Here is a 26822-nt window from a genome sequence, read left to right as displayed (position 1 = left end):
AGCTGTGAGACCATTTAAGAGCATCATCTAGAACTGGCACACAGTACTTCTACTGTATTCTATTGCTCAAAATTCAAGGGGGTAGCAAGATAGGATTTACCTCTTGATGGGGAGAAGAAGCAAGATCACTGCAGAGGAACAGATGGAATAGCAGATATTGTTGCAGCCATCTTTGAAAAATTCAGTCTGCCTTAATGAATGAACTGAGTCTAAGCAATTGTTTTAAAAACACAAATACTGTCTATTGCCTATCATGCTTCCAGTGCTTACATATTATCACAATCCTAAAAATAATCATATGATTATTAGTTTGTAGGTGGAAGTACCCTGATTTTAGACCTCATTCTTTGGACTTTAGATCCAGTATTCTTGCAGGGAGATATTTTCAGTCCAGTAAATATCTATTGTGTGCCTACTCTAATGGGTAAAATTGGCAGGAGATGAGAATACAGAGATGAACAAGGTCTGGTTTCTGTTTTTACAAAGCTCATACCAGTAAGAACAAATAGATAATATGGGCAATGAGAACTATTTCAAATTGTTCTTGGCAAGTTGGGAGAAAACATGAAAGTATAGCTGGGCCATTAAAGATGAGTAGGATTTTGCTAGGTAGATAAGGGGCATTATATATAGAAGAGATGTTCTAGATTGATGCAGACTAAAATTACCTGAGACAAACATCTAAAAATGATGGATAACTTGGGTTTAAATACATAGCTGAGCTTTCCAAGAAAGGGTTACAAAACACAGAAACAAAGGAATTGAAACCTAGAGCCAAAGTAAAAGCAGCTGATGTATATACTAGGGGGAAGAGGAAAATAAAACTTAAGGACTTGGTTTTTGTTTTGTTTTATTTTTGTATGCTGTATGGTGGGGGTCACATTTCATTCTTTTTCCATGTGACTGTCCCGTTATTGCAGGAACATTTGTCGATTTTTTGGGGGGGGGTAGGGTGAGAAAGTGCACGGGCCAAGAATCAAACCCAGATCTCCTGCATGGCAGGTGGGAATTCTACCACTGAACTACCGTTGCACCCCCAGGGCTTGAGTTTTAATGCTGACAAAAGGAAACAAGACCATGGCCCCATGTAAACAGCTAGGCCTGAGACCCCTAGTTAAAGCTGGGACCCTGAAAGAGCAACAACCTTAGTGAAAGAGTGGAAACTATCAAAAGTTGCACCCAAATTGCAAAGGGAGGAGGCAAGAAAGTTTGTCTGCCTGGGCTTGTGGAGTCGAGAGAGTCTCAAGAATTTGAAACCCTGGGCCTGCACCCATATGAGTTTTGTCTATTTTGTTTTTTATTAGAGAAGTTGTGGGTTTATACAACAATAATACATAAAACATAGGATTCCTATACACTGCCTTACTCCAACACCTTGCACTGATATGGAATATTTTTCACAATTAATGATAGCATTTTTAAAAATAATTGTACCATTTTTTTTAATAGTAGTTACCTTTGTTACCATTGATGAAAGAGTATTAAAATGGTACTATTATCTATAATCCATAATTTCATTAGATATATTTTCCCATATACTACCCCATTATTAACACCCTGTATTAATATTGTACATTTATTATAATCTATGAAAGAACACTTTCATACTTGTACTATTAACTATAGTCCATTGTCTATAATAAGGATCATATATTATACAATCCTAGTTCCATCTTTTAATTTTTATCCTAGTAATGTATACATTTTACAGTTTCCCCTTCTAACCACATTCACCTTTATAGTTCATTGCTGTTGATTACACTCATTTACTATCACCACTGTCCATATCTATACCTTTACTATCAACCAAATAGAAATTCTATACAAGTTAAGCATCAATTCCCCATTGTCTAACCCCAGTCTATCCCCTGGTAACCTATATTCTATATTCTAAATCTTTAAGTTTGCTAATTATAATTAGTTCATAGCAGTGAGATCATAAAATATTTATCCTTTTGTGTCTGACTTATTTCACTCAACATAATGTTCTCAAGGTTCATCCATGTTGTCACATGCATCAGGACTTCACTCCGTACAGCTGAATAATATTCCATCGTATAATTGTACGCTCTGGATGGAATGTAGGGTGTGGAATAAAATGTGTCTAAAAAAATGTATATTACCTCCATGTTAACCTACTACCCTAGAAATTACTTATGGGGAAAGTCTTTTAATACACATAGACATTTACAGTTAGTGTAAGAGAGGTTTGGGAAGATGCAAATTGTTCACATAGGATTCAGCCCTTTCTCACAATATCTAAGAATACTTTTTTGCAAAGTAAAATAAATTATCCAAAATTGTACGTACAGTCAATGACTCTCAGTATAATCACAGAGCTGTGCTTACATCATCACAATCAGTTTTAGAACATCTTCATAGCTTGAAAAAAAAACTCCATACCACTTACACGCCCCATTATTGACACTTAGCAACAGCGAGGTTCCTTTGTTACATTTGATGGAAACATTAAGATATTACTATTAATTATGGTTCATATTTTGTCTTAGCTGCATTTTTTCGTATACATCACCCTATTATTAACACCTTGTAGTTGTGACATACATTTGTTCTAATTCCAGGAAGAACATTCTTGTATTTGTACTATTAACCACCGTCATCATCCACAACAGGATTCACTATGTTATCTAGTCCCTTGTTTTATCCTCTAGCTTTCCCTCTTTGATAAAAATAACCCTATACTTCCCCTTTCAAACAAACAGACCCATGATTCAGCTCTTTATTCACATACACAATAATGTGCTTCCATCATCTCTATCCATTTCCAAACATTTATAATCAGCCTTAAGTAAAAATTCTGCACAAATTAAACATCAGTTTCCCATTCTCTATCCTCATTCTTCTGGTAACTTATATTCTAGATAATAACTCCATGTGTTTGCTCATTATATTCAGTTCACATTAGTGAGATCATACCATATTTGTCCTTTTCTTTCTGGCTTATTTCACTCAACATAATATCCTCCAGGCTCATCCATGTTGCATGCATCAGAGCTTCATTCCTTCTTACAGTTGAATAATAGTCCATCGTATGTATATACCACATTTTGTTCATCCAGTCATCAGCTGATAGACGTTTGTGTTGTTTCCATCTTTTGCCAATTACGAAAAATGCTGCTATGAACATTGGTGTACAAACGTCTGTTTGTGCCCCTGCTTTCAGTTCTGGATATATACCTAGTAGCGAAAATGCCAGATCATATGCCAGTTCAGTTCTATTCTTAGCTTCCTGAGGAACCTCCAAACACTTCCACAGCAGCTGTACCATTTTACATTCCTCCAACAGTGGATAAGTGTTCCTATTTCTCCACATCATCTCAACACTTGTAGTTTTCTATTTGTTTAGTAGTGGCCATTCTAGTAGGTGTGAAATGATTATCTCATTGTGGTTTTGATTTGCAGTTCCCTAATAGCTAGTAAAGTGAAACATCTTTTCATGTTCTTTTCAGTCATATATTTCATCTTCAGAAAAATGTCTATTCATGTCTTTTGCTCATTTTTTAAATTGGGTTGTCTTTTTATTATTGACTTGTAGGGTTTCTTTATATATTCTGGATATTAAACCCTACTGGATATGTAGTGTCCAAATATCTTCTCCCATCAAGTAGGTTGCCTTTTCACCCTCTTGACAAAGTCCTTTGAAGCGCAAAAGTATTCAGCTTTGAGGAGGTCACATATATCTATTTTTTCTTTTGTTGCTTGTGCTTTTGGTGTCACATCTAAGAAACCACCACCTACCACAAACTGTTGAACATGGTCCCCTACATTTTATTCTTAGGATTTTTATGGTACTGGCTCTTATGCTAGATCTTTGATCCACTTTGAGTTAATTTTTATATAAGATATGAGAAAGGGTTCTTCATTCTTTTAGATATGGATATCCATTTCTTCCAGCACCATTTGTTGAAGAAACTGTTGTCATTGAGTGGACTTAACAACCTTGTCAAAAATCAATTGATTATAGATGTAAGGGTCTATTTCTGAACTCTCAATTCGATTCCATTGATCAGTATATCTATCCTTATGCCAGTACCATGTTGTTTGGACCACTGCAGCTTTGTAATATGCTTTAAAATGAGAAACTATGATTCCTCCAATTTCACTCTTCTTTCTCAAGATGTTTTCGACTATTTGGGGGCCCTTCCCCTTCCAAATAAATTTGGTCATGGCTTTTCCATTCTGTAAAGTAGGCTGTTGGAATTTTGATTGGGATTGTGTTGACTCTGTTTATCACTTTGGGTAGAATTGACATGTTAACCATATTTAGTCTTCCAATCTATGAAGACAATGTTTCGTAGTTTTCTGTGTATAAATCCTTTACATCCTTGGTTAAATTTGTTCCTAGCTATTTAATTCTTATAGTTGCTATTGTAAATGGAATTTTTTTTTCTTGATTTTCTCCTCAGATTGCTTCTGACCACTGTATAGAAACTCTACTGATTTTTGTGTGTTGATCTTATATCCCACCAACTTTGCTGAACTCATATATTAGCTCTAGTATTTATGTTATAAATTTTTCAGGACTTTCTATATATAGGATCATGTCATCTGGAAACAATGAAAGTTTTACTTCTTCCTTTCCAATTTAGATGCCTTTTATTTCTTCTTGCCTAATTGCTCTCGCCAAAACTTCTAGCACAATGTTGAATAACAGTAGTGACAATGGCCACCCTGTCCTTTTCCAGATCTTAGAGGGAAAGCTTTCAGTCTTTCACCATTGAGTAAGATGTTACTGTGGGTTTTTCAAATATGCCCTTTATCATGGTGAGGAAGTTTCCTTCTATTCCTATTTTTTTGAAGTATTTTTACCAAAAAAAGATGCTGGATTTTGTCAAATGCCTTTTCTGTGTCAATCGAGATATCATGTGGTTTTTCCCCTTTGTTTTGTTAATGTGGTGGCCTATTATAGTAATGTATTTTCTTGTGTTGAGCTGCCCTTGCATACCTGTGATAAAAAATCACTTGATCATGGCATATAATTACTTTAATGTGCTGTTGGATTCGATTTACAAGTAATTTGTCAAGGATTTTTGCATCCATATTCATAAGAGACAGGAGTCTATAATTTTCTTTTCTTTTTGTAGCTTTATCTGGCTTTGGTATTAGGGTGCTATTTGCCTCATACAATGAGTTACTGTTCCCTTCTTTTCAGTTTGTTGGAAGAGTTTGAGCAGGTTTGTATTCTTCTGGGAATGACAGGTAGAACTCACCTGTGAAGCCATCTGATCCTGGGCTTTTCCTTATTGGGAGGTGTATTATTATTATTATTATTATTATTATTAATTATTGTTATTATTATTATTTGGCATTGGCAGGCACCAGGAATCGAACCTGGATTTCTGGCATGGCAGGCGAGAACTCTGCCTGCTGAGCCACCATGGCCCTCCCTGTTGGGAGGTTTTTGATGACTGATTCAGTCTCTACTTGTAATTAGTCCGTTGATGTCTTCAGTTTCTTCTCAGGTCAGTATAGGTTGTTTCTGTGTTTCCAAGAATTTGTCTATTTCATGTAGGTTGTCTAATTTTTTGGCATGCAGTTGTTCATAGTATCCACTTAGGATCCTTTTTATTTCTATGAACTCAGTAGTAATGTCCCCCTCTCATTTCTGATTTTATTTGCATCTTTTCTCTTTTTTCCTCCGTAACTCTACCTAAGGGTTTATCAGTTTTATTGCTATCAAAGAGCCAACTTTGTTTTTTATTCTGAATTATATTTTTTCTGCTTTAATCTTTGTTATTTCTATTGTTTTTATTCTCAATTATATTTATTTCTGCTCTAATCTTTGTTATTTCTTTCTTTCTGCTTACTTTGGGATTCGTTTGCTGTTCTTTTTCTGTTTTCTCCAGGTGTGGAGCTAGGTTTTTTTTATTTTTAGCTCTTTCATCTTTTTAATGTAAGCATTTGAGGCTACAAATACCCCTCACAGCACTGCCATTGCTGCTTCTCAAAAGTTTTGATATGTTGTGTTCTCTTTTCATTCATCTCAAGATATTTACTTATTTATCTTGCAATTTCTTCTCTGACCCACTGATTGTTTAAGAGTGTGTTATTTACCTTCTATATATTTGTAAATATTCCAGTTCTCCGCCTGTTATTGATTTCCAGCTTCATTCCATATGGTTAGAGAAAGTGCTCTGTATGATTTCAATCTTTTTTAAACTTATTGAGACTTGTTTTGTGACCCAGCATGTAGCCTTTCCTGGAAAACAATCCATGCACACTTGAGTTGACCATATATCCTGTCATACTGGGGTACAATGTTCTGTGTGTCTCTTAGATCTAGTTGATTTATATTATTCAAGATTTCTGTTTCCTTATTGATCTCTGACTGCATGGATTGAGCAGAGTGGTATATTGAAGTCAACTATTATTGTAGAGATGTTTATCTTTTCCTTCAGTTTTGGCAGTGTTTGCCTCATCTATTTTGTGGCACCACGTTTTTCACAGAACTTGACAAGCTAATTAAACGGGCTTCCCTTCCTTTGGAGAATGCCCATGCTCATCCCCTTCGGGCATGTAACTTTCACTATGCGTTAAACTTTGGGGGCTGTAAAAATAAATAAATAAATAGGAAATAAAAAACACAAAGTGAAGACATGCCACAGATTGTGAGTAGATTATCTGCAACACATAACTAACAAAATATTAGTATGCAGAATATGTAAGGAACTGCCTACTAATTAAAATTAACATACAAAAAAGACTACCCAATAGAAAGAAAAAAGGGGAGGGGGCTAAAGGATATGATAGGCAATTCCTAGAGGGTGAGTAGCCAGTATAATTCAATAAAAAGGCACTCAACCTCATTGGAAGCCAAAGAAATATAAATTAAAATGAACAGGAACCACCTCACACCAACCTGATGGCAAAAAAAGCCATCTACCCCCAAGTATTGAGAATGTGGGGAAACATTGCTGATGAGAGTAAAACTGACACAGCCACTTTGGAAAAGCAACTGCGCAATAACTAATTAAAACTAAATATTCATAATAGTTCTTCTTTTAGAGAAACTAACACAGGCTAAAAGGGAAAACAACTCAGTGATCCTACACTGGGGAATGGAATAAATTTATGATTTAGTCATACAAAGGAATATTACATAGCAGGTAAAAGTGACTGAACTGGGGCGCAAGGGTAGTTCAGTGGTAGAATTCTTGCCTGCCATGTGGGAGACCTGGGTTCAATTCCTGGTCCGTGCACTTACCCCAAAAACAAACAAAAAATTCAACAAATGTGGTGCTGCAATAATGGTATAGTCACATGGTAAAAGAATGTAATATGACCCTCACCATACAGCATACAAAAAAAAGTGAATGAACTAAATTTTCCCATCTATATGGATAAATGTCAACAACAACAACAAAAAACATAATACTGAATGAAAAGGGAAGGTTGCAAGAGAATATGTCACATCTGATGCAATTAACAGTTTTTTAACCCAAAAGCATATTAATGATATTTCTATAGTAAAAGTACAGAAACACACACAGCAACTTAAGGATGCCTAGTGCTTATCTCTGGTGAGGGACAATATGGGTAAGATATACCATACATGGTATGGTATTTTATTTTTGATGCTCTTCTATAAATTTGAAATAATTTCAATTTATTTTTAAGTATAGAAACTTTTTAAAAATAAAAACGTCACTTTCAGAGAACTTTAATCTGTTGGAGCTGGGTCAAAGTGGCAAGGGATGAGAATAAGAAGGCAGGTTGTGGCCAGACTGTGAAGAACTTTGAATATCATATAGTGCAACTTTAGGTGATAGGTCACTCAAAGTTTTAAAACAGCAAAATGTGTCTTCTCAAAGCAGTCATGGAGAGAATTAGATTTCGGATTAGATTTTAGAGGGATGAGGGAATTGGGTTTATGAAAAAGGGGACTGTGAACTGGCTTCCTTGATCTGTAGAAGTATAAATTAATAGATAGAACATCACTTTCACCTCAGCCATCTGCATACAGTTCTGATTTTTCTTGAACAATACAGTTTCTCATCTGGCAGGCCTCACCAAAGACAAAGTTTAGCCACAAGCCTGAGACTTATTTTAAAAAGCAGATTTGGGATCTGCCTTCACTCACTTGCTCTGACCTCCTCTATGAGAGCCATTTCAGAACCAAACTGAACTTTCTTATCAGCAACATGTCTCTGCTGTCTGATTGTGACTGAGTTCCTTCATATGGATCTTAGTTTTCTGTCTGGCTTCTCTTCTTCACTCTACCCTCCCTTCAGGAGATTGCCCAGGATGAGCTATATAACCTGCTACCAAAGATGTCCCTGACTGACAGGGTGGGGAGAGCCATAGTAATCTAGGCCTTGCCCATTAACACTGTTCTCCTGAGTCTTTGGAGAAGACAAAAGATGAGAAATAGGAGAAACGAGAAGTCAACAAACATATACATCTTTACATACATAAACACCCATTAAAAGAGGTCTAGAATATACTAAACTGGTAACACTGGTTATTTCTGAGTAGAGAAATGGCATAGGGGCAGGAGATAACATAGGATGACTTTTACTTATCTGTATGTTTCAGTATTTACATTGAAAATATATTCATGTATTGTGTCCTGATTAAGAAGCCTATAGACAAGTAAACATGATATACAGACTTTGTTTTCCTTAAACACAAAACAAGTTTGAAGCAAATATGACAATATGTGGATAATGGTTTAAACTGGGGGATGAGTGTATGTGTTTTATTAACTCATTTCCTCAGCATTTATGTATATTTGAAACTCAAATATAATAAAAGTTATATATGCCCATTGTAAAAAAAAATTCAATTAAGTATGTAAAGTCTATTCATGCAGTCATTAATAATGGTTTGATATATAGCCTTTTAGAACCACTTATCAGATAACCATGTGTACAAATGTTTCTTCTAAAACAAAACTGAGATCATAGTATAACTACTCTGCTGGTTTTATTGAATGGCATTAATTATTGAATTATTGAATATCATGATAGGGAATCTGATCTTGACCCAGTAGCCACTGGCTCTCATCTATATATAATGCCCAATTCCTACTTTTTATAACATATTTGTAACACTCCATTTACTATCCTTAAATGCATTAATATTTAACTTTAAATTGACGTAATGCCATAACAGCAACATAAAGGAGCAATGTTTTTGAAAATAATTTATAATAAAATTATTTGCATACTAAATGTTTGAACCTAGATATACTAACAGTCAGATGTTTGTAATTCTGTACACTCACCATTATATGACAGCTACAAATACAGACTGATAAAACTGTGTTGTGTCAGAAACTCAAAAACCAGGAACAGACTTTGCCATCAAGTACATGATTTTCTGAAATGGTGTACATGGAAGTTCTGAAAAAAACTGCAATCTTCCCTTTATTTACCTGGTAAATTGCATACCTGAAGAACTCAGAGTATACTAAAACCATGCAGAAAATATTTTGCATTTATGTGCCAAAGGGACTTGGGTTCAACTAAGCTGCTTTTCACCTATTGAATATCTAGGGGGACATCTGATAGTGTCATGTTAAGGTTCATGTGTCTACTTGGCTAGTTGGTGGTACCCGGTTGTCTGATCAGGAAAGCACTGGCCTGTCTGTTGCTATGAGGGCATTTCATGGACTTAAAACATGACCACGTTGGCTGAATCCACAAGTGTCTTCTGCAATGAGTGACGCTCAGTCTAATCACCACGAAGCTTTTAAGGAGGATTCAGAAGAGACAAGCACTCTTCCTGCTTCAGCCAGCCAGCCTCTCCTGAGAGTTCATTGAGGACCTTCATTGGAGCTGCCACCTCGCAGCCTGCCCTATAGGTATTGGACTCTTACATCCCCATGATTACCTGAGACACTTTTATACATTTTGTATTTACGGTATATCCTGCTGATTCTGTTTCTCTAGAGAACCCTAGTTAATACAGATAGCATGCAGGACATGGGACAACTTGCTGAACAAGACTATCCCAAGTACTGCAAAATCTACCATCTTTGGCCTCCAACTACTAAATCTAGAGATGCTCCCCAATCTTTGTGGCAATCAAAAACACTTTTCATCTCTACTGGCGGGTAGGGTGCCACCTCTGCTGAGAACCACTGTAGTGAAACACAGGAAGTCATCAGAAGTATCTTTTCTCCCCTCAAATTTTTAAAAATACAGAAAAAATTTTTTAAAAATACTCATTACCAATACCCACAATTAACAACTCTATATCTAACAACATTATATATTGTTTCCAGTCTTATTTCTAAAATTAAAAATTACAAATAAAGACCGTTTTAATTTCTGTCCCACTCTCATTCTCTCCCTAACTACATTCCACCTCACCCCCAATAAAGTAACTATGTCCTTTCAATTCTTTTTTTTAACATGGGCAGGCACTGGAAATCGAACCCAGGTCTATGGCATGGTAGGGGAGAATTCTGCCACCGAGCCACCATCACACCGCCCACTTCAATCCATTTTTATACTTTTACAATCATATGTGTATCAAACATAGAGTATGGTTTTGTATTTGTTCTAACCCCACTTTTCCCTGTGTGTTTGTTATGCAATGTTCTCGTCTGCTAGCTGCCTGAATGCAATATACTAGAAGCAGAATGGCTTTTAAAAGGGGGAATTTAAGTTGGTAGTTCTAAGGCCGAGAAAATGTCCCAATTAAAGCAAGTCTATAAAAATGTCCAATCTAAGGCATCCAGGGAAAGATACCTTGGTTCAAGAAGGCTGATGAAGTTCAGGGTTTCTTTCTCAAGTGAGAAGGCACATGGCGAACACAGAGTTTCTCTCTCATCTGAAAAGGCACATGGTGAACACAGTCAGGGTTCCTCTATCATCTGGAAGGGCACATGGCAAGCATGGTGTCACCTGCTAGCTGCTTCTCCTGGCTTCCTGTTTCATGAAGCTCCCCAAAAGGTGTTTTCCTTCTTCATCTCCAAAGGTCGCTGGCTGTGGACTCTTCGTGGTGCTGCAGCATTCTCTGCTCTCTCCAAATCTCCTTTCTCCAAAATGTTTCCTCTTTTATAGGACTTCAGAAACTAATCAAGACCCACCCAAATGGGTGGAGACACGCCTCTACCTAATCCAGCTTAACAACCACTCTTGATTAAATCATATCTCCAGGGAGATGCTCTGATCACAGTTTCAAACATACAGTATTGAATAGGGATTATTCTGCCTTTATGAAATGGGATTTAGATTAAAACATGGCTTTTCTAGGGGACATACATCCTTTCAAACTAGCACATGCAACTTATGTAATTTTGAGTGGTTTGGTTGGGGTGAGACTTGAGCAAGTTTATATACTGAGGAGAAAGAACTAATAGAGGGTGAGTTAAAGACAAGAGAAAGGGGATAACTAATGGAGCAAGGTCTGGGGTTTGAAAGGGTAGGTCAGTATGGAGGCAGAGACTGCAGGTGGTGCTCAGTTCTGGGGATCGGCTATGGGCATAGGCTGGACAGAGAAGTAGCTGAGACTAAAATAGGGCTAACCAGCTGGAAGAAAATAGAACTCAAAAGATTCAAAGTCTCCAAATTCTAGAAAGAATGCAAAGCTCCTCAAAAATGACTCATTTATACTTTGGTAGGGAAGTCACTGTTTGAAAGCACTGGAGAGCTGAGAAAATGATGAACCTATTCTAGTTTGTAAACTGCCAGAATGCAATATACCAGAAACAGAATGGCTTTTTTTTTTTAGGGGAATTTATTAAGTTGCAAGTTTACAGTTCTAAGGCCATGAAAATGTACAAATTAAGGCATTCAGGAAAAGATACCTTGGCTCAAGAAGGCTGATGACATTTGGGGTTTCTCTCTCAGCTGTAAAGGTACATGATGACATCTGCTAGCTTTCTCTCCAGGCTTCTTTAACTGCTTCCCTGGAGGCATTTTTTTTCCTGTATCTCCAAAGGTCTCTGACTATGTGGGCTCTGTTGGCTCTAAAGCTTTTTCCAAAATGGTTCCCTCTTAAAGGGCTCCAGTGAGCAACCCCACCTTGAACGGACAGAGACACATCTCCATGGAAACCACCTAATCAAGAGCTACAACCTACAACTGAGTGGGTTACATTTCCATGGAAACAAAATCTCATCCAGCAATACTGAATGAGGATTAAAGAACTTGGCTTTTCTGGGATACATAACAGATTCAAGCAGGCACACCTACTATGCAGACAAGTGAGAAACCAGAGGAGAGAGTAGGGTCCTTTTAACACACCAAGAGGGGCTGGAGTAAAATGGTTGAGGCTATAGAAAAAATGGCTTTTAATTATGGAAGAGAGTCTTCAGCTAAGAGGTTTAAGAGGAGGTGGGAAATGGCAGAGCAGGATGCAGACAAGGGTATGGGAGAGAACCGGTGTCCGAGAGGGCTAATATTTTGGGTGACCACCAAGAATGACAAACTAGCAAGCCTCAGAGCAGAACTCTTGGTGACAAGAACATCTCTCCTCATACTTGGGTTTACCTTGAGTGCACTGTGTTTTCTTTCAAATCGCCTTTACAACTCTGCAATAAGCTGAAGAAAGGTAACCTAGTAACAAAGACCTACAGGTAGATTTCCCCATACAGCGGCACAGTGAGGAGTCTACCCTTATGCTATTACTACACCCACTATTGTGATCCCTCATCACAGCTAGGTGCATTCGACAGGTCCTGAGCCAAAAGAGGTGGCCTTCTTGTTACTGGCTGTTCAACAGCCCTTTCTTTTGGGAACTATCCTTCCTTCACTTTGCAATTTTGGGAAAGCTGTCAAACAAGGGTCTCTGCCTGCCTTGACACAGAGGAGCATATGTGGCCATGCTGGCTAGAGTACCCCCTTACCTGGACACAGTGACTAGTCTTCAAATGGTCAATGACAGAAGTAGGGTTTTCCGAGGATTTATACTGGGACACTCTTTTCTGAGATGAGAGCTGATATTACTATTTCTAAAACTATAGCACCCACTTCACTGGTGATAAGAGCACAAAGACACAGAAATCCAGTCTGTGACTAGAAAACTACCAGATGAGAACCCACCTCTGGTCCATACCCTATTTGAGTAAACAAAAACACCAAGACACAGATATGGCAAAATATTTAATGCCTATGGCTACACCTCACTCTCATATTCCTGTTATGATTCGACAGCCTCTCCAAACTGGGAGTACCATAGAAAACATGGACAATTTCTTCCGGCAGGGTCTGAAAACCATCAAGGCCCCGGTTCTCTTAACCAGGAAGTTACTGCAGATGAAGTCTTTCCACAGCAAGCCTCAGGCCTCTCTGCTCAGGGGAAAGAGCGCCAAGTTCTACAGGACTCCCGAGGTCTTCTGTTCTGCAGCCTGGCGCCGGGAGCTGCGCAGTTGAAAATAGCGGTAGGCGCGGGCACTGCAGAGGTAGCCCCCATACACAGTGAGTAGCATCATAGAGGCGGAGAAGGTCTTATAGCCAAGGTCAGCTAGCTGCTTGGCAGTTGGCATGTTGTTCCCTGAAAAGACATACTAGCTTCAGACCTGAGGAAAAGGTCTTCTCTGCCCAGCCCCCTTCCCTGTTTAAGGCCATCCCATAACTTATGTATCCTGCTTAGTCTGTCTGTACTGTATACTGAGGGGTCCCTACATGCAGGCAATCTTATAAGGATTCTGAAAATATATCATTTGGGAACTCTTAGGATTCAAAAGAGCAAATAACGTCTACATACAAGACAGATAAAAGGTTGAAACCTGGTGCACCTGAATGACATCATAGCTAATGCCCTCCCATTTCTCTGTCCCTCTATTTTTTTCTTATGTCCAGAAATGACCAGTATGGACTATCCAGAAATGCTCTTAATTAGTGTATTATTTTAAACAAGCATCAGTTTTTCTGGCTAGAAGGGAGTTAATGGAGGTAGCAAGGGATTAAGTATTAGCAGTGAATGTTTCTCTCTAGGAAGACCAAATGGGAACCTTCCAGGCAAAATCCAATTTGTTTCCCATAAAAACAATTTTATTCATGGTGGCTAGTTTCTCAGGCTAGCCCTCAAGCATTTAAGCCACAATATATCTGAAACAGTGCCAAGAGTACTTTTATACTCTTCCAATTATTCTTAACCTTCTATACCATTAATTGTAAGTTCCAAACTTAATACCAGGCACCTATCCCAAGGACTAAAAAGAAACTTACTGGGTCCCAACAATTTGTTAACTCACATTTGCATGAGATAAATTACTTCCAATTTAATTGTTCCCTAGATATTCTGAGCTAGGGAACAAGCATGGGAACCGCTCATCCTAACTCCTAACCAACGTGTTCCTCAATTTGACACTATGGATGTGTTCTTAGGCTCCTCTCTGTTGAAGGAATTAAGACTGATTGGAATTAAATGAGAAAAGATTTCTTAAAAATCAAGCATTTGGACTACTTAAAACCACCCAAAACAGTCATCTATAGGATTGCTTTAATATAACAATTATAAATGCTGATCTTCACAGATATATTCATAACCCATTCCAGAATTGTAACCGTCAAGGTTTGTTCAGGAAGAGAAGCCAGTATTTATTCTGGGTAGAAAAGGTTACTTTAGGAATTAGATTAAACAGTTGGAGAAACTAAAAGAACAAGGAAGGTCAAGAAAGCCTCAGTTGAAGAACACAGCATAAAGCACAGAAATGGGTGATTCTCAAATGCTCACTGGGAAGCTGTTGAAATTCTCAAGAATCTCTTAGAAAATCCCACCACAAATCTCGTGAGTTCATTGGGAAGCCACTGTGACTGATGTCTACCCATCTGGTTGCAACTACCACCAAGAGGATAATGGCTTCATCTTCTCTTCCATCTTCCCAATCTTATGAGAGTCCCTTCTATTGGTAAATTCTAACTTGGAACTATCAGGGTAGGGGATTCTGGGAAATATAATTCTAGTCATCTCTTTTGCAATGCAGAGATTTCAGAAGGGGATGGTGGTGAATCAGAATTAACAGCAATCTAGCATCTCTATATAATCTTTTCACTCATTTAATTTCTGAATAAAGACAATATTGTGTCAAAAAAAAAGTCAAGCATTTGGAAGAGGAAAAGCTCTGGGTTAGTGGTTCAGGGGACACTAAGTGCTCTCAGAGTGAGCCATATGGGGATAAACACTGCCTTTGAGCCAGTCTTTGAGGGAGGCCTGGTGGACCCCAGGTTGAGCTGAGGCATAGCTTCCTTGAATTATAATTCTGTGGAAATTATAATTTCCACAGAATTATAATACTGTGGAAAGTGCTGTTAAAGTCAGAGGAAGAGAACCAAATGGCACAGATTCAAGATGAGAAAGGGCTGCATTCATGTTAGCTGAGGTTTGAAAGGAATCCAAACTGCATGTGACAGTGAAGAAAACACACACACACACACACACACACACACACACACAGCAGAACACTAATGTAGGAAACAAGTGCCCCACCCTCAACAGACCTGCAGCCTTCAAGCTCCCACTCTTATTCTTCCCCTCCCATCCCCCTTACTCTGAGCTTGGCCAGATGATCAGTTCTAGAATCCACCTCCGCATGGGGCTAGAGGAAGAGTGCTGGGAGCATCACCAGCCAACAAAAAAACAGGTGGTACAGCTGGCTAGAAGAGTGACAGAAGACTGAATAACACAGATGCAATCCTGGTGTCCAGAAACTCATTTCCTTTGTTTGTCTCTACTCCATCCTGGGATTTATTTTATTCTCAAATTAACAAAAATTCTTCACAGACTCTGGATAATGAGAATCTGTCCAGAGGCAGTGGCAGAAGAAATGAAGAGAAAAGATGCAGAAGTTATTTTGGAAGTAGAACAGGATTTATCAACTGAATAGATTAGAATTGGTAGGGCAAAAGCAGAAAATACCTCCAAGGTAGCACAGTAGGCAACTGTCATGTGCTATAATACTGTAAACAGAAATAAGAAACAAGAGAAGCAGGCACATGTCACTGTGTGCGTATGGTGGAGGTGGGGTGGAATGGTGTCAACCAAGATTAGGAGCTGGGTTTTGGACTTGTTAAAATTAAGATGCTCAATACAACACTCGTGTGATGGTGCCTATCAGGCAGACAGAAATGTAAATCTGGACAGAGCATGGGAGAAAGGCTAGGCTAAAGATACAAACTGTGGCTTAGCAAGTGACACCAAAGCAGAGAGTAAGACCAAAGAGAGTAGAGAAGCCAAGGGAAGAAAGAAACAGGGAAAAAAAGATAGGTAGGAAATTCCCAGAGGAATTCCTGAAACTTCTGGGAGGCTTTTTTATTAACTATACCCTCCATCCTGGCTGAAAATCTCTGCTGGAGGTGTGCTGTATCCTTCGGGGGTTCTGGGCCAGAATAAGAACTGGGAACCACTATTGCAAAGTTAAGTGTCTGAAGATGGGACCACAGATGTCTAGGGCAATGGTAAGCATACAGTGGAAGTACGTTTAGTGCACTGGCCTGGAAGAGACAATACAGGCATCAAATAAAGAGCAGATTCTTAGCCAGGGCTCCAGCAGGCCTATGAACCCCTGTCCAAGGTTTCTAGGTGTCTGTGCCTTTTCCTGGGACAGCAGGAAGCAGATTATTAGAAGGATCCTAAGCCCTAACCCGAAGATAATAAATGCTATTCCTTCGATTTGCTGGTTAATGGAACAGGAGTGATAGGGCAGTAGCTTGAGAAGGTAACATCGTCAAAAGAATTCTAGCTTTGTTTTGCTTTTTTGACAAGAAAGATTTGAATATGTTTTGGAGGGGAAGAAATTAAATACGTTTTAAGGGGAAGAAATGTTTTAACCGGTGGCTAAACTGAGGATAAAAACGGGAGAGAGGATGGAGCAAGATCCAGGACGGCCTAGGAAAGGATGAAATTGAAATTAGAATCCCTGGAAGGATTAACCTTGAAGGTAATTTCTGAGGTTAGCAGGAGAACGTTCTCATTCGACAATCATTTTGTCAATAAAGCACAAAGGTGGGCAACGCTGAAGGGTGATGGACTTTGACGGCAGGTTTTGGGGGGAAACACACACACACACACACACACACACACACACACACACACACACAGAATAAAGGGGAAAAATCGTTATGGAAAACGCCACCGGGGTGCAATCTGGAGAGTGGTTATGTGGACCAGAAGGCACAGGTTTCTTCCCTGGAAGACTATTTCCCTCAAATGAGTCCATCATCGCAGTTTAAATTCACTCACTTCTCTTAACTACTTACTCCGCATGGACCGCACATTGTGCTCTGAACGCTGCATTGCTTCAGTCTGAAAGGAACTTAACGGGCTGATGGGGATAAATTATGTTTCCCAGTATTTGTTCGATGAGGCAGAGGACGGTACGTGACCAGGAATGAGAAAAGAGGCACTGTAAGAAGTTCAGAGACTGAGTGGGGGGCTCGAAAGAAGTTAGCAGAAAGGCGAAAGGGCTGGGGTTTTTTAGAAGGGTGGGCACGATTTACAACAGCAGAGAAGTGGGAGGGACAGCTTTCCGGGAGGTGAAAGCAGCAAAGGGATGGAGTTGGATAACCGATATGCACAAAAGATGCTCAGTAAGGGCACTTATCAAAGTGCAACGGACTAAAAGACAAGGAGGGACTATTTGGAGTCTGAGTGTAGAAGGACAAGAGGCCAGATCCAAGCCCAGGTTTGAGAGGATCAGCGCTTTAGCAAGACTGGTCTGCTGCTACAAGAAGTCTGGGTTAGAAGCAGAGTAGACCGTGGCTCTTGGTCCAGGGCGCAGAATACGCTCGTGACCTCAAGGACACTTAAGATTGAAAACCCGGAGTAAGGGGATTTCGGTAAACAGAGGCCGGGCCCAAGTAGGCGCGCACTTGGTGGACAGGTGACCCCTGCCTGGCCCTCGCAGACGGCGTACCTGGTTGCTGCAGCGTCCTCCCAGCCAAGCGAGGCCTCCGCAAAGCAGCGTCTCGTTAGTACGATCTGCACAACTCCCACCGCGGCCGAACGCAGCACCCGGAACCAGAGCCGTGCGGCCCAGGAACTGCACTAAACTCCTCAGCTATTGGTGCGGAAAACGAACTCGCCCCACGTAGCCTCTAGCATTCGGCTCCCAACCGGAGAGAGGGAATCCCGTGCCCGACCTCGCACAACCCCGCCCACTAAGGCGGGACCTCGCGCCGGCCGCTTATCTCCTATGTACTTCCGGCTTCCGGCCTTATTATGCATCCTCAGACGAGCCTTCCTCGCTGAGTCTCGTTGAATTCTGGACGTTGTAGTCTTTAACATTTAGGGACGGTCCTTGGTGACCGAGGCCCTGTAACCGAAACATTTAGTACTGTGTACAGTACTCACTCGCGCTAAGACTTGATCTTCCTAACTCAAGTGACAGTCAGCCAATTCCCAGCCTACGCCGCGCTGACGTCTCCTGTAGCCTTGTAATTTCTCCGGGAGCCACGCCTCTGGAGTGGACCGCGCGCCCTCTAGAGCCTAGAGTTGTCCGTCCGGATGCCGGCCGAGCTCAGGTAGGACCCGGACGGGCACCTCAAGGCCCGGACCACAGAGGAAGTGGCAGGTTTGGCCATGACCACAGAGGTAGTGGGCTTCTTGATCCGTATGTGACATCCCCGCTTGCTGCGGTGTGATAAAGCCCCTAAGGGGTGGGGAAGGCTGGGAGGGCGTCAGCTTTGTGGAAGGGGCGTGGGTGGAAGCTACTCGCGAACTGAGTGGGTGCCGCTGCTGGGGACAGAGAGTAACTGGGCTTATCGAGACGAGTTTTTTTTTTCCTGCCGAAAAAGATGCTTTCGGGTAAGAGAAGAAAGCAAGCACACACAATGATACCCGACAACACGCTCACTGCCCCATGCACCGAAGTTCCCTTCCCTAATTCTTTTCTGGAAGAAGAAAAAAAAACATTTTATTGCATAGACAAGTAGATCTGAGTCGAATTCACAGTTGACTATGGAGTGAACAAACACAGGGAGGTATGTGAACACCTAACAAGTTCGCATTAAGTTTGCAGATGAGGGAAGAAAGCTAGTCTTTCAGGCCCCTCCTTGACCTCCTGGGGAGGCAGCTCTGGTTTCTGTGTCCGACCTGGACCCAGCAACCCTGGGGTGACTGTGCCCCTCACACACTCCCTACCTGATTCTGACAGCTCTGGCCTTAACTGGCAGATCAGTGAATGATAAAAGGCTAGGGTCAAAGCCGTGCCTGCTTTCCTGATTTGGGCAGGCTGTAAGGGAGGAATAACATAATGCTGGACAGAGTCAATGTGCCAGGTGCTGCCACACAGAAGCTGAGACCCTCTGCTGGCCATGGAAGGAGCCCTTGAAGAAATATTTTTAGCCAGGGGCCCAGGCTGCTGACCTGTGACATTTCCCCTCCCCCCACTCCTTCCTGACTAGTACAGAGCACTCACCCTCCTCCGAGTCCTGTCTTGCCCTGCCTCCTTCACTCCAGAGCTAAGGTGGTTTGTATTTTCTTCCTCTTCCTTAAGTTTCCCAGCTCCTGAGGCACTGATGTCACCATCCCATAAGAAGGGTCTCATTCAACAAGATCTGGCTTTGAAATGTCAGGACCCACTAACATGGGAACCCTTGCTCAGCCTTTGGGCCACTTTCTCCCTGGCCTGTGTATACACCAAATCTGGTTAGCCGCTCTAGGGACAACAAACAATAAGGTACAGAGCTTAGGAGGAGGAAAGGGGTGGAGTCAGGGATGACTGTCAGGGAGATAGCAGCAGGAGGAGCCAAACTGACACCTCCCCCACTGGAACTCCTGAAAAGGGAGGCAGGGCAAATACAAAGGTCACAGGGAGCCTAGTGATCCAAGCCTGCTATGTAAAGGTGTAGCTCTGTCAGCAGATTAAGTTCCTGCTCCCCAAACATGGTGCTGGAGGGGAAGACAAGGGAAAGCTTGGAAAGGTCACACAAGATGGAGAGGAGTTGGCAGAGAACTAGGAACCAGGAGGTCCTTGGGAGAGTGGCAGGCCCCAGGCCCAGAGATGCCAACATCGCAGCAACTTGTGCCAGAGCAGCCCGAGGGAGGGGAAAGGGGATGACCAGGAGTTTCTGAGGACACAGATGTTGCTAGGAGAAGCTAGAAGGTGGTTGTTTGAGATCTTTGTATTTTGTTTACAAACACTGAGATCCATTGATGCTGTGTGGGGCATGGCAGATGTCAGAGCCAAGGGGTCCTGGGGTTTATGTCAGTTCAAAAGCCCAGTCTCCTCCCTGGCCAAACTTGCTTCATCTCTCCTATGGGTGAGTATTCTTTAGCCACTTAAATGTGCTTAGGGACAGTATTCCAGGTCTGTGTGAGGGAACAACTGGTAGCCCTTGCCTTGCCTCTCTTCCCCTATCCCCTCCCCCCCCCCCCACACACACACAAAGCAGTCAGCATTGGGGCTTGGGGCTTGATTCTACCTCTTTCTAGGGATAGGGAGAGAGCCCCACATCTGGGGAGGGCCACTCCATGTATGGCTGAGATTTGGTGGCAAGAAGCTGCAGGTTACTTGAGGGTTCAGGATCTCCAGGCAGTAGAAAGGCTGAGAACAGGCTGTTCCATGGGGAATCCCAGAGATCCTGGTGACCTCGTGTCCCAAGCTTCTGTTTGTCCCCATTGGTGTAAAGAAGATGCCTGGCCTGGGCCCCAGACCCACTCATATATGTTCTGGATGATTCTGCAGACAGTGGATGAATTCACCCACTGGCTGGTTCTCGTAGCACACCTTGTACACAGCTGTGAACAGGGGGAACCTATAGTGGGGAGGGAGAGGCCCAGTTTAGCCTCCTACTTCCTATCCACCACTTACCCCCCACTCTCCTACCCTCCCTCCCATAAGCTCAGGTAGACTGGCTTTCAATTCCCACTTGCAGAGAATTTTAACTCCCAAGCCCTGGATTTTCATTGCCCTGCTCCCTCTCTAACTGAACTTGCCTGCTTGGGTCCTGGGCTTGAATTTTTTGCTTCAAATGGGCAAGCCACTTAACCTCTTTGAGCCTCAGTGACATCAACTGTAAAATGTGACCAATATACCAAAGTAGTGAGTATGTGATTATGTATGTGAAGGTACTCAATAAATGCCAGTTTCCTTCCTTCTCATCCTCCTGCTCAGGCTGCTTCCTTTGAGGTTTTTCCCTAACCAGCCATGATCTGATCTCCTGAACCCTGCTTCATATTCTTTTCTAGGACTCTTTCCCAGAAAAAAAGAGCTTTGTTTTAATCAGCCCAATGAGCTGGGGCTCATTCTGCACTCCCTGAAAAGGACTTTGAAGAACAGACTGTCCTACACCTCAGCACCAGGACAGGATTCTGGGGATAGGTTTGCCCTTAGGGGAAAAGCAGAGACTGGATTGATGGACAGAGGTGGTACAGATAGATGAGCTTATCTCTGGTGCTCCAGGGCTCTAATCCCTTTAGCAGACAAGAAAGGGCACAAAGGGAAGGCTATACCGAGGGGGCAAGTAATGTAAAGAGTACTAGACTGGAAGGAGTTCAAAGTCCTGAATCTGATGGTTTAAATGAGCTAGCTTGGGGACAATGGGCATATCACAGACTCCCCAAGTTCTAGTTTCTTTATCATTTCCCTCTCTGCCTACTTCACAGATAATGGGGGGTCCAGGGAGGTGATGAACAGAGAGAGCACTCCTGGTTGTGGCGGCCACTTACTTGTCCACCAGGCCCTTGTGCTGGAGAATGCTGTGTAGCTCCCGAGCTGTCTGGGGCCCCTGCAGCTTCTGCCCATTCAGCATTTCTTTCTCCAGCTGCTCAATGGACTGTGAAGAAAACAGGAGGTAGGCGGAAATGGAAAAAGAGAGTTGCCAGTGTGAGTTGGAGAGTTTGGGACTCAGATGGGATGTGGGATCTTAGTTGAAAAGAAAAGGTAGGGATGTTTGCAACAGTCTTAATGTTGACAGTTAGGAGATGTTCTCTGCCTAGAACCTCTACCTTGACACCTAGATGGCCTACCCTCTGTTCTTCATTTTACTGGGCCCCACCTTTCCTGTGCGGGCGAAAGCTTCGGCCACCTTGCGGTTCCGCCCTCCGTAGCAAGTAGTGATGAGGTCAGCAATACCACAGCTCTCCAAGAAGGTAGCGGAGGACACGGGGCCACTGCAGAAGAACTTGGCGAAGGCTATCATCTCCATGAGTCCCAGCCGGATCACCGCTGCCTTGGTGTTGTCACCAAAGCCCAATCCATCACAAAAGCCAGCTCCTACAGCCACGACATTCTTTGGGGAGAAGAGGTCATAGCTGAGAGGAGGACATCATACCCCCTCCAGGCCCCACTTGCATATCTCAGCACTTGCCTCATGCTCCTTACATCATCCATGGCATACTTGCTACAGAAGTGAAATATAGTATATGGGCCCCTGAACTATTTCCACTTCTGGGTTTTCTCACTTGCTCTATCTCCCCTGAGATTGTGCTTCCTGGCTCCCCATCTTGAGGACATTTTCCAAAAGCCACTCTTCTCTGAAAGGACAGGTGGTCCTCCCATTCATGACCCATTCTATTCTATAGCGCTAGGTAGTGTCCAGGATCCATAGTTCTGGCCATTATAATCTGGGTATCCTGCATGTCTCATTTCCAGTTAGCGTGAGAAATACCCCCACGGTATCGTCTTTTTCCCCTGGACCACCCCCTGAAGCCAGGGACAGAGGTTCCATAAGAGGCTACAGGGAAACGATGAGAAGGTGGTCCAGTGTGTAAAGGTGAATAATCTGCAGGCCTGACTTCTGCAATTCTTCCTATGTGACTGGAACTTGGTGGGAAAGTGGAGCAAGTGCCCAGGAGCAAGTCTAGAGCTCACCTTCCTCAGGACCTTCTCCCCACCAATGGGTGCCTATGTCCCTCACCTTTAAGGCTCCACAGATCTCTACTGTTTCCACCTCTTGCACGACGGTAACACGGAAATTTGGTGTCTGCATCAGCTCTTTCAGAAGCTGCCCCTGGGCAGGGTCCTTGCAGCCTGAAGTGGAGAGGAGGCAATTGTGGTTTTGAAGGGAAGACTATGACTGTTCTTCCCATACCTGCCCTAAGCAAACCTGCACTCCATTCCTGGGGGTGTCCCAATCCTCCCTCTCCTCTGATGTGTTGGTCTTCCCATCCCTGCCTTAGGGGAAGGTGGGGGTGGGGTATGGGTAGAAGCCACAACTAAAGCTGTCTTGTGTATGGAGGAAAAGGGGTGCTCTCACCAATGGTGGTTTCACAGAACTTCTCATCAGCCACTTCATTAGCAATGTTGGCTCCCATCAGCACACTCATGGGGATGCCAAGATGCTCCCCGATCACTTCAGAGATGAGCTTCAGTCCGTTGGGGCCCTCATCTACCCCCTGGGCACAAGATGGAGTTCAGGCCAGGTTCCCTGTATGCCCAAAGAGAGCTTCCTACCTAGAAATCCTGCCCCCTCCAAATCCACTGTTCATCTGTGTCCCTCTCCAGAGATCCTGTCCATTCCAGTACAGCTAAAGTCTGCTGTGAGAAAGGCAAACAGCAGTGAAAAACGAATCCATTTCAAAACTCTCCTGCATAGCCTGAACCAAACTCTCCAAGGCAATGTATTCTCTCATACCCCAAACAACTCTCATCCTAAATACACCAAACTTCCATCTCAGTCGCTGCCCCAAACCAACTTCTCTTTCACTCCTCCAACCAGCTTATTTCTTTTATCCCCCCAGACATCTCTTTTACATCCCCTAAACTCCCCTAAGACATCTGCCTCTAAACTAATCAGTTACCTACTCCCTAACCAACCTCCCCTTCCCAACCACTCCCAGCATCTGACAGCGTTCTCTAACATACCCAAAGCAAACTCTTCTCCTCTCTCCCGGAAAATCTTGATCTACTTATGCCATTTTCTGTTCTCCTCACTTCACCCTCCCTACGCCCCACAATAGCTGATCTCCCACACCATCCACTTGAAGGTGTCTCTGGCACCTTAATAAGAGATATGCCCATGGCGTTTGCCTTCAAGTGGCCCTTGAGCTGGTCACAGATCTTGCCGATGAATTGATGGGGCACCACAAAGATCAGGATGTCAGCTTCTGCTGCAGCCTGGATCACATCTGGGACAGCCACCTGTAGGAGGGATCAGGCAGTGCCTGGCAGACCTCTCCCAGCCCTACAGAACCCTACTCAAGAAATCTGGGGACCAAAGAATGAGGTTGGTGGGGGAAAAGGGGGTTTGGGGGACTGAACCTGAAAATGTCTTAACTTGGAGGAAAAAGATACTACAATTCCTTCCCCCGAGCTATCGTTCCCCTGAAGTTCCAGCTGTCCTGAGCTCTTGAAGGCTCCTGGAAACCTCCTCCCAGCTCTTCTAGCTCTTGACTGTGGGATATTTGAGGGAGGCTAAAGGAGGCCTGTGCTTGGCAAGGGGGAGAGGCCAAGTAAGATTTCATCACTGTTCCTTAGGAAGGGGGAGCCCCAGTCTTCTGGCCCTCTTCCCTGCTCTCTTTTTCCAGGTGGGGAGAATGACACATGGATTTGACCAAAGACCTTAAGTCCAAGGAGCAGCCTCCAAGTCTGCTAATAACCTGGTAAATGAGTAACAAGATGAAAACCCAAGGCAGGCACTACCTAGACCCCAAATCTGGGAGCCCACAAACCAGTCTTTGGTTGCCCTGGAGACCAACCTCCTTGTTCTGTCCTCCCTTTCATACCTGAGAGCCTGTAAGGCAGGGAGGTATGTTCACCTTCTCCTTGATCTCAAAAGAGCTCTGCTGAGCAGTTATAGAGCTGTGCATAGGCGTGCATGGAACTCCAGTTCTCACTTGAAATGGCCACCTCTCAGCAGGGGCACCTCTGAGATGTGTGCTTTAACTTCCCTCCCTCCACTTTTCTCTCTCCTTTCCTGGCAGTGTTGGAGCTTACCACGTTGGGAGGCAGCTTGTGCCCTGGCAGATATTTAATATTCTCATGCTGTGTGTTGATGATCTCTGTCAGCTTCCTGCCTCCGACATCTTCCTCAAACACCCACATGGTTACCCGTGGGTCAAAGCGTGCCAGCTGGGCTGCATTGCCACCTATGATCTTGGCGATGGCTGAGCCCCTAGCAGGAAGGGGGGACACAGTAAAGTGGAGACGAGAGGATATAAGGGAGAAAATGGTATTGACCAACAGTCAGGGAGGCAGGGACAGTACTCCATTTCAGGATCTCAGCAGCTCACCAGATTTACTTGCCACTTTCCTTGTCACCCCCACCCCCATGACAGAGTGCACCTCCAGTGACCTAGTAGAAGAAAGGAGATTCAGTTTACCTCACACTTTGCTGCTGAAGAAGGGGGGCCGGCCCTTCTAGTCTCCCATCCCCCCAAACCCAAGCAGCTTTTCAGGAGGGAGCACTCTGGAGGCTCCCTTCCTATGAACAGGTGCAGCTGCCCTGGCAGGCAAGAGCCAGGAGAGGTTTGGGCACTGTCTGTCCTGGTGGGGGTAGGCACAGAAGAGAATATCAGGGGTGGAATAGGAACCTGAGGACATTACCTACTCACTCCCTGCCTCCTGCCTGCCAAGCCTTCCTCTCTAAACCTCTCTGTACTTGGGACAACGTACCCTTCCCCCACACCCCATGACAGAGTAGCTTACCAGTTGCCGGAGCCTACAATGCAGACTTTCTTGCCAGCCATGCTGCTTCTCTGTCCGAGCCGGCTTGGTGCCACTCTCTCCAACTCTGCTGCTGACTAGGAGCATTTAACTCCGCCACACTTGAGTGCAGCCAAGCTCCACCCTCGAGGGGTGGGTGAAGAGGCGGGTGCCCAGTGAGATGGAGAGTCTGGCAGAGCCAGCAAAAGTGGAGAGAAGGGTAGAGACAGGTGGAGAGCAGGAATGGGGCAGAGAGCAGGCCTGGCTTTCCCTCTTAGGTCTGCCAGCTGCTGGTGCTGGCACACATCTTCCCTTGGCACCAGGCCTCTTAGCAGTCAATCCCCCTGCTTCCCACCCCAACCCATGGTCTCATTTTTGAGATCTGCCAAGAAACAGCCTAGATGTATGGAGCTAGTGACTGATTGTTCCCCCTCACTCCCTCTCTGTCCTCCCACAATGGAATAAATTATACTCAGGCCCTAGCAGCAGATATGGTAATGTCTTTTTTTCAAAGGCAGAATCCTGCCCCCCCCCCCCCCCCCCCCCCCCCGCCCCAACACACACAGGTCTCCTCAGGATTCCCAAACTGCCCTACAGGTTTGTCCTCTAGTAGTAAAAAGTCACTGGTCCCATACTAGCTCTACTGCAGGGTGGGGGTTGGGGGGGGTGGCTCGCTTTTAAATAAAAGACCACACAAGAACTAAGGGCCTGCTTTAGGGGCAACCCAAGGATAGGAAAAGAACCTATAAACCTAAGAGACACCATCCCAGTCAGCCACAGTGGTCATCTCAGGGACTCACCAATGGGCCTCTTTACCTCAAAAGACTCCCACCTGAATTTGTTCCAGGAAGAGAAAGACAAAAAGGTGAAAGAGGGCTCTAATGCCAAGTGGTAGATGATTCTCCTTTTGCAGGCTCTGGATTTAAGGAAGAGAGAAAAGGGGGCAGCCAAAATGTACACTGTCCTTAAGAGGATTTGAGCTTCCTTCACTTCCTTCCCTGTTGCTTCCAAAGCTACCCTACCACCACACTAGGGACTCCCTCAAATTCAAGGCAAGTGTGCAGAGCCCAGGGAAGCAGTACCTGAGACAGCAGTTTTTCTCAGGGGCAGCTGAGACCTCTGAACAAGCTTTGTGGTCTCAGAATGCTACTATTGAGAGTAAGTGGAATGTGTGACTTGGGGAGTTGAGAATGGAAGGAATGCATTTAGCAGTTCCAGGGCTCTACAATACCCACAGCAATATTTGACTAAGAGGGAGCTTTGGTTTCTATACCAATTCAGAGAATGGGGCAAGAGGACCCTGAAACTCCAGTTATTGGGG

At 43.3% G+C, this 26822-nt stretch overlaps 2 protein-coding genes and 1 long non-coding RNA gene across 7 annotated transcripts; 1 reads left to right on the top strand and 2 right to left on the bottom strand.

The window, feature by feature from the left end:
* Positions 1-13063: 13063 nt before the first annotated feature.
* On the bottom strand, positions 13064-19446 carry COX14 (cytochrome c oxidase assembly factor COX14). 4 transcript variants are annotated; one of them, XM_077170862.1, is made up of 2 exons: positions 19334-19446; positions 13064-13467 (listed from the first exon to the last, which is right to left on the bottom strand). In XM_077170862.1, the coding sequence occupies exon 2, from the start codon at positions 13457-13459 to the stop codon at positions 13289-13291; it is 171 nt and encodes a 56-aa protein (XP_077026977.1). In that variant the 5' UTR covers positions 13460-13467; positions 19334-19446; the 3' UTR covers positions 13064-13288. The 4 variants fall into 4 exon arrangements, with proteins under 4 accessions (XP_077026977.1, XP_077026974.1, XP_077026976.1 ...); XM_077170859.1 differs by lacking the exon at positions 19334-19446 and adding an exon at positions 17831-17986; XM_077170861.1 differs by lacking the exon at positions 19334-19446 and adding an exon at positions 14697-14840.
* On the top strand, positions 18133-24104 carry LOC143691804 (uncharacterized). Its single transcript, XR_013179696.1, has 3 exons — positions 18133-18507; positions 21523-21710; positions 21856-24104. It is a non-coding gene; the product is annotated as an uncharacterized LOC143691804 (long non-coding RNA).
* On the bottom strand, positions 20558-25990 carry GPD1 (glycerol-3-phosphate dehydrogenase 1). 2 transcript variants are annotated; one of them, XM_077170857.1, is made up of 8 exons: positions 25505-25981; positions 24794-24971; positions 23858-23998; positions 23115-23253; positions 22776-22888; positions 21915-22148; positions 21586-21692; positions 20558-20672 (listed from the first exon to the last, which is right to left on the bottom strand). In XM_077170857.1, exons 1-8 carry the CDS (start codon positions 25543-25545, stop codon positions 20576-20578), a joined length of 1050 nt encoding a protein of 349 aa, XP_077026972.1. In that variant the 5' UTR covers positions 25546-25981; the 3' UTR covers positions 20558-20575. The 2 variants fall into 2 exon arrangements, with proteins under 2 accessions (XP_077026972.1, XP_077026973.1); XM_077170858.1 differs by lacking the exon at positions 24794-24971 and having other exon boundaries at positions 25505-25990.
* Between the last annotated feature and the right edge of the window lie 832 nt (positions 25991-26822).

This window comes from Tamandua tetradactyla, chromosome 7 (genome assembly GCF_023851605.1).
Source record: "Tamandua tetradactyla isolate mTamTet1 chromosome 7, mTamTet1.pri, whole genome shotgun sequence".
In the NCBI taxonomy this organism is placed as follows: Eukaryota; Metazoa; Chordata; class Mammalia; order Pilosa; family Myrmecophagidae; genus Tamandua; species Tamandua tetradactyla.
This window is presented reverse-complemented; position numbering and strand designations above follow the sequence as displayed.

Bases quoted from the DNA above. Each gene is read 5' to 3' on its own strand.
- COX14 (XM_077170862.1), bottom strand. From the start codon at position 13,459: ATGCCAACTGCCAAGCAGCTAGCTGACCTTGGCTATAAGACCTTCTCC.
- GPD1 (XM_077170857.1), bottom strand. From the start codon at position 25,545: ATGGCTGGCAAGAAAGTCTGCATTGTAGGCTCCGGCAACTG. The intron at 23,254-23,857 runs GTGCCAGAGACA...TCTTGTGCCCAG, and splicing joins TGGGCATATCTCTTATTAAG to GGGGTAGATGAGGGCCCCAA. The intron at 20,673-21,585 runs GTAAGTGGCCGC...TCCCCACTATAG, and splicing joins CACAAGGGCCTGGTGGACAA to GTTCCCCCTGTTCACAGCTG.